A 13,178-nucleotide genomic window follows, 5' to 3' on the forward strand; every position below is an offset into this window, starting at 1 on the left:
GAAGATTACTTGACCAAAATTTCAACCAATTTGGTTGAAAAATGAGAGCGTGACAGTGCCGCCTCAACTTTCACAAAAAGCCGGATATGACGTCATAAAAGACATTTATCGAAAAAATAAAAAAAACGTCTGGGGATATCGTACCCAGAACTCTCATGTCAAATTTCATAACGATCGATCCAGTAGTTTAGTCTGAATCGCTCTACACACACACACAGAGACACACACACACACACAAGCACATACACCACGACCCTCGTCTCGATTCCCCCCTCTACGTTAAAACATTTAGTCAAAACTTGACTAAATGTAAAAAAAACATTACAGAGAGTGAGAGCCGTTTAATTCTGTTGCAACTGAAGCAAACCCGTGGTGAACAATAATTATCAAACAAGTTTGAAATTCGATTCACTCCACCCGATTTTTTTATTCAAGGAACATTACGGATAGTGTTATTTGGATGTGAAAACGTAAATGTTACCCTGATCAGAATAGCTCACAATACGAGGAAACAAAGCAAATGTTCACAAACTTACTTTGATAGGCTGCACCACCATTACGGACTGTCCCACAGACAGAAGCATGGCACACAACCAGGCGTTAGATTTTTCCTTGCCCCACTCCATGCTGTAAGAGAATGTGATGAAGGTCGAGACCGCTGACATGGAAATCACCAGGAACCACGCGATGTAGACACACCAGTGCGGCAGCATGACTTTCCCTTGCTTGTTCGTCTGCTTGGATGTTTTGCACTTTGCCTTCTTGGTAACTGCCTTCCCAGTGGGGTCTTCGGTCACCTCTTCACTCTTCTGGCTGTTCGTAACTTTCTCATTCTTGATGTTGGGTGGGGTTGTAACTGCTGAATTTGGTGAACATCCCTGGTCGTGATCCGTACCCAAGTCCGTTGCTTCGTTCTGAGCGTGGTCCTTCTTCATGCCGCCATCTTGCGTCACATCCGGGCAGTTCATGACCTGGAAAATTCGATTTCGAATGGCCTGGATATCTTCGTCTTCTTTTAGCTTCTCTTTCCGGGATGTTTTGCTTTTCGCTGGAGCAAAGGAGACGTCGGTTTTGTGAGATGGCTTGGGTTTGCTTCGCCTGAAGAGTAGGTCGATGACGATGTTGAGGGGGAGGATGATCAGGCTGCTGATGACACTCACGTACAGTTCCTGCATCGTTACCTTCACCGGGCCAATCTCAAGGGCTCCTGCTTCTGAGTCTGATGACAACAAGCAACACCTTACAAAATACACTTAACAGACTATATGCAATCCTGAAAACTGCGCATTTGGTTGGACATTTTATGTCACTCCTGAGTTGGCTTGTGAAGGTACACACTTTGGAAGCCTTTTCCAGATATGGTTCTAACTGAGTACGCTAAAGTTGCTCTTAAATTACGAAGAGCCCTGATCAGAAGATGGTCCATATAGCAGTGTACCTAAGGTTTCCTTTGCTCGTGCAACTTGTGGATTTGTTCGAAGAATCACAAATGTACTACACATAAGTATCTTTATCGGTGGTGATATAAACGGTTATTCTGGATGCCTTGGTCTCCCTTTAATAGCTATTGCTCATATCATCCACGAAACTCTCCTTGTCATTTTCGACCAAGGTCATTATTACAATTAGCATATCAGCGTCCCTTTGCTTGTCCTACTCTTCCACATACACCAGACATCCCTCGTTAAAGACACCGGCATTGATCTTTGTACAAGAGGTTCAACTCACCCGAACCTCCTCCCGTCTGGTAAAACATGGCATCAGCCATCATGGTGGCCAACAACAGGCACATGATGCATGACAGGCGCTGGATGCGGGAAAACGACGACCTTCTGGGGCGAGAGAACACGGAGAACCACAGGTGTGAGTCCGTCAACGAGCGTTGGGTCTCCGTGAAGAAGAGGTGTTGAAAGTCGACCAGGTCCTCGCGGCCCGCCACTGGTAGAATCCTGTCGACATGGCCGTCATCTTCTTCTACTGCCAGCCATCGGTTGCAGAGAAAGATGTAGCTGTGAGAGTGAGACAAAGACAGAAATAAGAATTAAGTTATTATTTCGAGGGGAAGTATGGCCCAGTGAAGAACATGTGCTAAAAGGTCATGAGTACAGTCGAACCTGTCTAAAACGACAACCCGAGACAGAACAAAAGAGGTCGTTATAGACGGTTTGTCGCTTTGGAAAGGTGAATTGCTACAGAAGAAAGACTCGTCCGGGATACTTCGGAGTGGCCGTTGTGGGCAGGTGGTCGCTATCGAGAGGTGGTCGCAAAGGCAGGTTTGACTGTGGTACCAAACTGACGACTAAGACGATCTGTAATTTCCAAGAATATTTCGTAACATGAAAACCCTAAAAGATCAACTTACCTGACACCTGTCTGAAGATCAGTGATGAGGACCTTACTTAGGTACCAGCCTTGGTGTCTGCCTTTACCCGAGTTGTCGTGCCACACACGCAGGTAAGACAGGGGACCCAAAGTCACAGGTACCCCCAGCACGTACTGGTTGATGTTTCCACGGCTCAGAGTCTGGAAAGGGTGAAAATAATATGAAAACCAGATGATGAACGATTCCTACTATCTCTAGCACGTGCTGGTTCATGCTTCCACGGCAGTCTGCAAAGTGTGAAAATAATATTAACACCAGATGATGAAGGATTCCTTAAAGTCACAGTCTTTCCCGTGAAAACAGTGCAGCTTACTATAGATATCTGGCCTTCCCATGCATGAGATAAATCAATCCCTCCACTTGGATGCATACAAAATCTCAACATCTTAACTGCTTCCAGTAAAAAGGAAACTGTTGTATAAATCTGCGTATAGGTCGCCGATTACTCTTTAAAATACCAGATTATACAACACACATAAAATTATTCGTGGATGGACCACATAATAAATAATATCAAGATTTGCTTGTTGGCTCAGGTTGCACCAGATCGGTCAATTGTCCTTGTTTAGATCTAAATTTGTCTTCTTAAATTGACTTTTTGGAAGGTGTATTAGGGGACGTTTCTTGGCTCAGATTGCACCAGATTGCTCCATTTTCCTTGTTTTTAATCAACATTTCCCGGGGGGGGGGGGGGGCATGTCCCCGGAACCCTCTAGGAGGTTCGAGCGCTTCGCGCCCTCAACTAAACTCTTTGCGTCGTCGAATTGTCCCGAAAAGAAATTTGGAAATCCCCCTTAAAAATGATGTGATCCGCCCCTGTAACGTCACAAGAAACTCGGACTGTTTTTATTTTTAATTCAGGAGTAAAAAGTAGAAATAATGCACATGTCCCGCCTTAGTGCTGTAAAGGTGTGGCAAATCAGAAACCTTAATGCATCCTACATGCAAGACAATTCACGGCAACACTTTCTTGGGAACATTATGGGGTTAGTGCTAGGACTGGTTTGGTCCGGTGTCAGAATAATGTGACTGGGTGAGACATGAAGCCTGTGCTGCGACTTCTGTCTCGTGTGTGGCGCACGTTATATGTCAAAGCAGCACCGCCCTGATATGGCCCTTCGTGGTCGGCTGGGCGTTAAGCAAACAAACAAACAAACAAAATTTCTTGGGAAATGTTCATTTAATAAATATGCAAATGAGTATATCGGCGTCGATCCATAATTCAAATTAAATTTGTCAAGAAAATGTACATTCAATAGATATGCAAATGTATATATACGGATCAATGATATTTCAAATTTAATTTTTGTCACGAAATTGCGTTTTTCAATGTCAAGTCCTTCACTTTGCTTCAGAAAGAGCTTTGTAATCTAATAGCTTTCGGCCAATCATCACCCAGTGTCTTTCAATATTTTCGTTCAATACAGCTCACTGGTTGCTAAATTACATGCGTGCTTATGGGACTAGTACGATCTGAGAACATTAAGTTAATGTAATTTCTGGAAGTTGTAACATGGAAAAAGGAGACAAAAAGACCCCATAAAATAAAGAACTGCGTTGGCTTCAAAAATGAGGAAGGGCGACGTTGCTATCAAATGTACATTTGAATTTCGAGTACTCGCAAACTCCTTCTTTCTGCACCAGAATTGCATAATGTTTAGGTACCACAACTATTTGTTTCTTGCCAGACCTTGGCCCTTGTCGACCAAGGCGTATGAGAAACTGAGAATAGGCAAACCGGTTCAGGATCGTTACACTTCAGGAGAGATGCAACTTGCTGGTTACTTTTCGACTAAATCTGTGGGGGAAACACTTCACCCAAGCATTAGTTTTGGTTCAACCATCTTTTGCTTCCGTTTTACCAACTTTGCAAACGTTTTCTTTTGTTATTTACATCTTTTTATCTCTTTTGTTTCTACTCTATTTTACGCACGACTCTTTTACGATTTGTTACAAATTATAACCATGAAAGAATTTATTGTGTGAAATGTGATGTCACCTTTCGACATTAACACTGAACTCCTCTTTTTCAGATTTTCACTGAAGATGTTTAACAAATCATCATCACCTTGAAAGAATTCATAGAGAGAAACTTGAAGTCACCTTTTTCCCTTTTTCATCGGCTAGCTGTCTCACTCCAGTGTCCCCGTTGTCCCCAGAGATGACGAAGCTGACCTTTGACCTTGTTCCGGCTCCTTTGCGCATGCCCGTGAAGACGGTCATCCGGTAGAAGTACTTGTCGGACATGACGTTATCTGCCAAGGGTGTTGCTCCCCACTGAATCAAAACATGAATAGTGCTTCGAAAATAGCTTTCGAATTAGTTTTTCTTTGCAAGTAAATCATGTAAGCCCTCCAGACATCGTATTGGAATCTCTGTCCAGTAGCCTCCATATGCTGGCGATGTCATATACAGCATTTCTTCATTGGTCTGCGTATGTTTATCGGAATATATGTCTGTGTGTGCTGCTGTGTTCCTTTTCTCGAGACACGCTAAATAAATGTTTTCTTCGTGTATACTTTCGTTAAGCCTGTCCTTAACTAGGCGAAGTCGACTCTGCGAAGTATACTACATCTATGATGATGTAGTTGTCGCGACCCTGTGAATGTGCACTTTTCGGATGAACAATGTTTACTGTGTGTGTGTGTGTGTGTGTGTGTGTGTGTGTGTGTGTGTGTGTGTGTGTGTGTGTGTGTGTGTGTGTGTGTGTGTGTGTGTGTGTGTGTGTGTGTGTGTGCATGTGTGTGGACATGTGTGGGTGTGTGTGTGTGTGTGTGTGTGTGTGTGCATCATAATTGTTGTGTATACTGAGAGTTCGTTCCTGTAAGAGCCTCTGGATTTTTGTAACATTTATGTTTTGTTTTTGGTTTTTGTTGTAAAGTGTTTATGATTGTGTTCTATTCCGTCAATGGCGTCATTCTGGTAATGATGTTGTTATTGCTTTTGTAAAGCGCTTTGTGTGTTCGAAAGCGCTATAGAAATCACCATTATTATTATTATTATTATTATTATACTTCGCGAAGCTGGCCGCAAGAAGCTTCAGCACTGAGTTTTCGGTAAAAGAAAAGACTTCACAAAGTCGACTTCGGGCTCAATTAAGAACCGCCTTTACGAAGTGCCCTTTCTTTTCCAAATACCCACCTTCTCCACGTCTTTTCTGTCCATTCGCCGGGCCCAGATGAGGCCCACAAAGTAGAGGAAGAAGGCCAGGATCAAAGTGACGAGAACGGCGTAGTTGTCGGCAATCTTGGCTCCCAGGTTGTCGAACACCGTGTCAAAGTGGATCTGGTTGGGAGCCACGAACACACCAGATCCAAATGACGTCAGATGTGAACACAAACAGCGCGTGACGGCGGCCGTAGATTCGTCAGTAACCTGTGTGGGAAGATAAGGTGTGTTGTGTTGTTTTGCTTTATGATGAAAGAGTTCAAATGTAGAGAGAGTAAAAGCGCGCGACAGATGACACAGATGTACAAGCAAACTACAAACGAAGGAATGGTAAAGGGCTTCTTATGTTCATTCTCTTTTGCCAATTTCGATTCCCCGTTCATCATTCCCATGCATGAATGCGTTGCACAAAACGTACAGGTCAGTCTGTTCAACATGTTCTCAAAAACCTATTCACAGATCCTTTTTTATCCTCACGATAAAAGAAGAAGTGGAAATACGGACGGACAAAAAGACAGGCAGGCAGCGGTTCAAGCAGACATGCACGCTGACACAACATGTAACACAGACAGAGACTAAATATAAAGATTAGCACAACAACGGATTTAAAGGAAATTGCAAGAAAGGAGGACGCAAACTATCCTCATAAAGAGAAGACTACCTACTTCACAACCAGTCGTGGCCCACATTTCTCTGCCTTCGTCCCAGTAGCGACAAGTGCTACCGTAGAAACTGATACTGTAGGGAGGAAGAGATTCATTTCTTGTGGTCAGTTCATCTTCTGGATCTTTGTAGTAATCGCTGTAATCTGGCTCCTGATTCGCTGGCTCCACTGAAAGAAATTCAACCGAAACACAACGGACGTTTAGAAACAATGTGCAGAAATCTGGCCCCAGGTAAGCTAAGACAAGAATTATCTGACAATTCTGAACGAAGTATTATGGGTTTTTTTTAACCTATTTTACTGCTGCAGTTATGTTTCTACTCATTTTTTAGACATAATTATAAGCACTGCTCTCAGTAGGCAGCACCATGTTTTCTGGTTTTCTTCATAACGAGAATAAGAAAACATGGTGCTGCATGCTTACAGAGCGGTGCTCCTCTATCGTCGTGTGTTAAAAAAACCGAAACAAGTCTGCTTCGTAATCACTAGCTTGCTATAATTGTGAGAAACTCATCGATCAATAGCCGACTGATGAAGTAGGGGAAGGGCCCCTAATATGGACCACTTTTTGTTTATTGCTGATAACTAGCTTGTTTTCTTGCGAAGAAGTTTCATTTTGTGGTTGGTAGTCCTTCTCTCTTAGTTTAACAGTTAGGCCTAATTAGAGTGAAATAGCTTTGATAGACCTTCAGCAAAAATTAAATACAGACAAAATCACAAATGGTCCATATTAGGAGCCTGGGCGCCCAATATGGACCAGTGAAGCGGCCTTCACGAATCACTGTAAAAAGCCCCCTATACTTTAAAATAACATGATACAACTTAGTGTGCAAGTCAGACTTATTCAAATATGCTTTAGATTGAGCTGTTTCGGGTTGATGAGAGTATTATTTGAAGCACACCAGGAAACTGAAGAAGCTTATCAAAAACAGAGTGAAAATAAGTGAAATTATCAACTTCCACAAAACAAAAGACTATTTGTTATATTTTTTTGAAATCTCGAGGGCTAGTTATAGGTTATTTTCAGCAAGCTTCTTAATGAATTAATTAAAATTGCCTTTAGTTTTTATTTTCTTCGATTTGTTGAAGGTGGTCCATATTAGCGGACTCACACATACTTTGAGGTTTTGCTATTATTTTTTGTTTGCAGTAGAAACTCGGGGTACACACTGTTAAAATGTAACAAATACTGTCTTAGCTTTCATATATAGCCATTTTTGTATTATGAAAGCTTTGGCTGTGGACAGAAACGAGTCCGTTTTAGGCGGCAAATTTAGAGTGAACGCTGCCAAAAGTGGAAAAAAAGCCTAACGGTTTTGAGGTTTGTGTTTCTGCAACTGTTTTGACATGTGCAACTTATCCAGAGAATGAAATTGTTTTTAGCGCTCTAGCGCCGTTAGTTTGTCAGAACAGGAGGTGGTCCATATTAGGAGCCGGTCCATATTAGGAGCCTTTCCCCTAGTATTCAATAAAGAAGAGAGTAAAACAAAATTGAAGATTTGGAGGATTTAAATTGTACAATGAAAGGATGGGTTTGAACAGGATTTGTTTTTAATTTTCTTTTGTTAGTTCGTTTCTTTGCTTATTATAACAATCGTATTATTTACACCTGTATATACCTACCAAAGTTACGAAGGCCTAGATAAAGCTTATCAGTCTCATTGGAAGCAAAGGTATCGTTCAGGATGAAGATTTTATATTTGGTGTCCTCGTCAGCCTCGGTATCTGGAATTATGCTGAACATGTCGTAGTCCGTTAGCGTTGGTACCGATCCATGCTTGAGATAAACTTCGAAAGTCTCGTTCCTAGCTTCAGGAACCAGCATTATGCTCAGAGCTTGAGTAGAGTTCCATTCCGTGTCGATGACGTGATAATACAGCTCTGCGTCATCAATGAGGTATGGCGTCACCAGGGCTGGATTTTCATTCGTTACTCCTGTGGCGATCTCGATTTTGATTGGCTCGTCCAGATCTCTGACGACGATGTCGTCACCGTTGTTATCGTAGACGTTGAGACTGACCACTGGTGACGTCACTTTGGCTGCGCTGGCGTCCCAGATATAGGGATTCTTGTTGGTAATGAGGAACTAGATCGGAAACAGAAAATATATTGAATGTCTCAGTGACTGTGCACGAAAGAAAAATAGCTAGGGCAAGTTTTGAAATGCTTTAAGGTCATCTATATTTTTTTCTTGTTAACAACTTTTGTATTGCTTTCACCAATGTTCATTTAAGTGTTGCAAAAGTGAACAACTCTTCACACGACTGAGTCCTAAACAAGCGAACAAAAAGATTTGATGTCATGAATTTCTGATGACCATTCTTTCCAATCCCCACCTTGGTGTCCACAAAAGCCGTATCGTTCTTCATCTGGAAGTTGTCGATGGGCGGGAAGGCGAAAGAGCCTTCAGAAGACGAGTAGACGCTGTTGTTGAAGCTGGCCAGGTCGTTGCGAGCGGCTTGGATGGTGAAGAGTCGACTGGTCAGCACCACTGGAGGGGCACCTGGAACACGACGCTGAAGAACTGTCTTGACCACCATGTCCGTCAGCTCCATCGTCCGTCTGGTCAGCTGTCGGACCTGAGAATAAGGACAAGAGCACTTGAGGTGGTGGTGAGATGGCGTGTTTGTGCGTTTGGGGTATACTGCAGGAACCACCGGCGATAACAGAATACATCACTGGCGCGATGGCGAAATGTTTTGTTTTGCTGGCTCAAGATACACAGTATGAATGCGGGTATCATCCTTGCATTGAAATCTAAAATGATTTGAGGAGAGCAAGGGTTGAGCAAAGCCCCAAGGTGGTCTAACTAGGGCGGTAGCGATTCTGGGTCTAACATTCCCTGTCTAAAATTTAATTTTTGATTTAGATTACAGGCACTGCTCTGTCGTCTGTAACAGAATCAATACTATCCACACGCCTGGATTGTTCGGTGGATGAGAGGGTGGTATGTTCGTTTTATGGTTTCTTAATTCGTTTGCTCGACTTGGGCTCGAGTTCAAATTATTCATTCAAATATTTTAATCTATTCCCCTTCTCTCTCCTCGCTGACAAGCAACACATTCCTGAATGACCCAGTCTGTAAATATATTTTACTCTAACCCGCTTTATACAAAAAACTTGGTCTGTTACATGTAGTGTATTTGTTGTTTTAGTGATAATGTGATAATGTATATAAACATCTAGGGCTGTTTTCTATCCTTGGCGGATTATGACATTATTCAGTTATTCTGCAGAAAAACAGAAATGCTGGAGAAAAACTGTCTTTTCTGCAGCATTTCTGCATAATGTCATCTTTCGCCGAAGCAGCGTTTTTTTCTGCATCAAAACATTTTACTGCAGTAAAATTGAAATCAAGAATGCTGCAGTAAAACGGTGATGTTGTTTTACTGCAGAAAAACTGTTCACACTTTTTCTTCAGCATTTTGGCATTATTGAGTTATTCTGCAGAAAAACAGAAATCCTGGAGAAAAACTGTCTTTTCTGCAGCATTTCTGCATAATGTCATCTTTCGCCGAAGCAACGGGTTTTTCTGGAGCAAAACATTTTACTGCAGTAAAATTGAAATCAAGAATGCTGCAGTAAAACGGTGCTGTTGTTTTACTGCAGAAAACCTGTTTACCCTTTTTCTGCAGAATTTTGTACTGGCTCATTATAATGTTAGAGCACGCGAGCCCCCCTCTGACGAGAGATGGACTCATCCAGAATTACCAATAGTTACAAACTATTATACTATCCCAGGGGGCGACGAATACAAACGCTACTTTACAAGGTCGTTCGTTTTTCTCCAGAAAAACTGTGACAGACTATTCTGCAATAAAACAACATCACCGTTTTACTGCAGCATTCTTGATTTCAATTTTACTGCAGTAAAACTGTTTTACTGCAGAAAAAAAACGTTGCTCTCGCGAAAGATGACATTATGCAGAAATGCTGCAGAAAAGACAGTTTTTCTCCAGCATTTCGGCTTTTCTCCAGAATAACTGAATAATGTCATAATCCGCCAAGAACCAGTACAAAATGCTGCAGAAAAAGTGTAAACAGGTTTTTTGCAGTAAAACAACAGCACCGTTTTACTGCAGCATTCTTGATTTCAATTTTACTGCAGTAAAATGTTTTGCTCCAGAAAAACCCGTTGCTTCGGCGAAAGATGACATTATGCAGAAAAGCTGCAGAAAAGACAGTTTTTCTCCGGCATTTCTGTTTTTCTGCAGAATAACTGAATAATGCCAAAATGCTGAAGAAAAAGTGTAAACAGTTTTTCTCCAGTAAAACAACATCTCCGTTTTACTGCAGCATTCTTGATTTCAATTTTACTGCAGTAAAACTGTTTTACTGCAGAAAAAAACGTTGCTCTCGCGAAAGATGACATTATGCAGAAATGCTGCAGAAAAGAACGGGTTTTCTCCAGCATTTCTGTTTTTCTGCAGAATAACTGCATAAAGTCATCATCCGCCAAGGATAGTTTTCAGTATTGTTGATAACATGTTCTGTTTGATTAAAGGCACAGTAAGCCTCCCGTAAACCATCACAGAGCTCCCCGAGCGTCTAAATACAGTACAAGCATACTTCCATTTGAACGCTCACCGAACGGGAACATCCTGGCTGCTTTCTGTCGAGCGTGAGACATTTTCAAAGAATTTATTTTCGTAGATTTGTTCCGTTAACAACAACGGCGCCTCGTTTTTGCGCTAGACCTAACTTTTAAAATCTAAATAATAAATTGACAGCTTGTTACACAAACATTCTTTAATCATAAAAGAATTCGTTTTTCATCAAGACAAGATCAGAACAATTCGAAGTTGTGAAAGTTTAAAAAAAGAAAAGCCCGGAAGCAGGGTCACGCAAGGGTCGTAGCAGACGACGGCCGGTTTATCAGTGCAAATCGCCGTTCCTCTCAACAGTCAAAAGCCATCGCTAGAGTTCTTGTGAACCACAGCCGTTGTTTCGTGCATAAAAAAACGTGCTATTGTAGATAAGCTCACGTCGAGTCGCATTCAAATGACTAACTATGACGACTGCATTGTGAAAAGGGAAAACTGGATCACACGGGTTCACGATGGCTCAGGGGTAAGATAAACCACGCAAAAATAAATTCTTTGAAAATTGTTCGCTCTTTACGGAGGGCACCTAGGATGTTCTCAATTGGTGAGTGTTTAAATGAAATGGTGTTTGTACTGTGTGTAAAAGCCTGACCGTATCTGTGATGGTTTACGGGAGGCTTACTCTGCCTTTAAGGGTATTCAGCTGGTATTTCCTTGTTTTCACTACCTATTTTATTCATGTTTGTATTACTTAGTTAGTGGAAGAATCTTTTGTAATGTATGTTTGGTGGTGTATGCTTTTAATTAAGCGATGCTGACTATGAATGTAGATGTAAATGCTTGTATAACTGTGTTTTAATTTTAAATGTGTCAAGCGCAAAGAGCATAATTGTAAAGTTATGATGTTGCGCTATATAAATGCTCATTTGTGACCCTCCACCACGAAATGAGTCGCATGTCACCTTTGCATGATTTTCATATTTTTACATTTTCCTAAAGAGTTTGTTATGCTCTATCCAGTGGTGAAAACCGTTTTAGAAAAGAGCGGAAACTGTTTGAGTTATACGCCTGTGACTAAGGTGACCCTCACACTGTTACCATACACTCTCCGGACTTATATCAAGCCTAGCGCAGAACCGCGCGAGGTGACATGCGACTCATTTCGTGGTGGAGGGTCACATTTATTATTATTCTTATTCTTCTTATTATTATTATTATTATTATTATTATTATTATTATTATTTAAGTTATTGAGACATCCCAGTGCACTAAGGGATTTATAGAGCAAATCGAGAAAATTCATTATTGAACGAAGCGCATAGCGCTGAGTTCAATAATTATTTTCGAGATTTGCTCTATAAATCCCTTAGTGCACTGGGATTGTTTCAATAACGATATTGTCAGTACCGCCATAGAAAAAAGAAGATTCCAAACGCACATTTTGCTACGCGCATTTGAATAGGCATAACTGTGTGGTCAGGTCGTGTACAGTAAGATCTACTTTTGTGTGGGCCGGTGTCTCAAGTGTGTCGTGCTTTCGTCTCACGCATTTTGATTTCTGTTGGTAAATTCCAGTGTAGCGTTAAGCTGAACAGTGATGATCTTTCAGAGATACCTCATTTGAACTCGGAGAAAGGACTGTGCTCTTCATTATTTGCAATTCGAAACCTTCAGTCGAGCTTCGATGGATTGACTGTGCGGAGTGACTCCCCTTGAATTGACTACCCCACGAAGGACTCGACGGTTCGCACATTTTCAAAATAAATGTGGCATATTTCTCGTGTTGTATCTTCACTCATCGGGGAGTCTGATACTAAATATGAACGGTAAGAATGCTCTGAACCCTACACGTATTATATCCCCATCGTGTTTTCGTTCACATTTGCCCAACATGTTAATTTGCTGAGCGGGGTTCAGTATGTCGTCTGCTAGGCAAGAACAATCGAACTACTGCAGTCTGCACTGTCACTGAGTCTGCACGAATGAGCCAGGTAGGCTGGTAATAAGTCTTATAATTATATGGTAAGAACGTTCTGAACCCTACACGTTTTCGATTACGATTGTTCTTGCCTTGAAATAATAATTCGGAAACCATTCATTTACTGAACTGATGCAGTCGTATTTCAGTGTAGTCTGCTACGTATGACAGAGTCGATCGAATCAGTCTTCCAAATGCTGTGTACGTTATCGGAATAACACTTGTGTTTTCTGTTAGCCGCTGGGAATTGTATGCTAACTAATCATTTGGAAATGTGGATGATAAGCTACATGCCACTAACACGGCATATTATGAGAAGAATCTATGCAAGTCGGCGAAAATGAGATGAAACACAGCGGCTTCTATTTTTAGATTACTGACTGGCACTGGCACAGGCACATGCAATCTGTCAGAAAAAAAATCACTTCTGCTTTAATTGAG

General features: G+C 41.5%; 1 protein-coding gene across 1 annotated transcript in view; it reads right to left on the reverse strand.

Moving 5' to 3' along the window:
- Positions 1-13,178, reverse strand: part of LOC138952696 (polycystin-1-like protein 2) — a 65,131-nt gene that overhangs the window by 35,790 nt on the left and 16,163 nt on the right. Inside the window, exons 15-22 of the mRNA XM_070324397.1 lie at positions 8,552-8,794; positions 7,839-8,301; positions 6,217-6,383; positions 5,525-5,758; positions 4,487-4,660; positions 2,363-2,523; positions 1,729-2,009; positions 537-1,219 (exon numbers count right to left, since the gene is read on the reverse strand). Of these exons, the coding sequence (XP_070180498.1) occupies positions 537-1,219; positions 1,729-2,009; positions 2,363-2,523; positions 4,487-4,660; positions 5,525-5,758; positions 6,217-6,383; positions 7,839-8,301; positions 8,552-8,794 (2,406 nt within the window). The remainder of the gene's footprint in view (positions 1-536; positions 1,220-1,728; positions 2,010-2,362; positions 2,524-4,486; positions 4,661-5,524; positions 5,759-6,216; positions 6,384-7,838; positions 8,302-8,551; positions 8,795-13,178) is intronic.

The sequence above is a fragment of the Littorina saxatilis genome, linkage group LG2 (genome assembly GCF_037325665.1).
Source record: "Littorina saxatilis isolate snail1 linkage group LG2, US_GU_Lsax_2.0, whole genome shotgun sequence".
NCBI lineage: Eukaryota > Metazoa > Mollusca > Gastropoda > Littorinimorpha > Littorinidae > Littorina > Littorina saxatilis.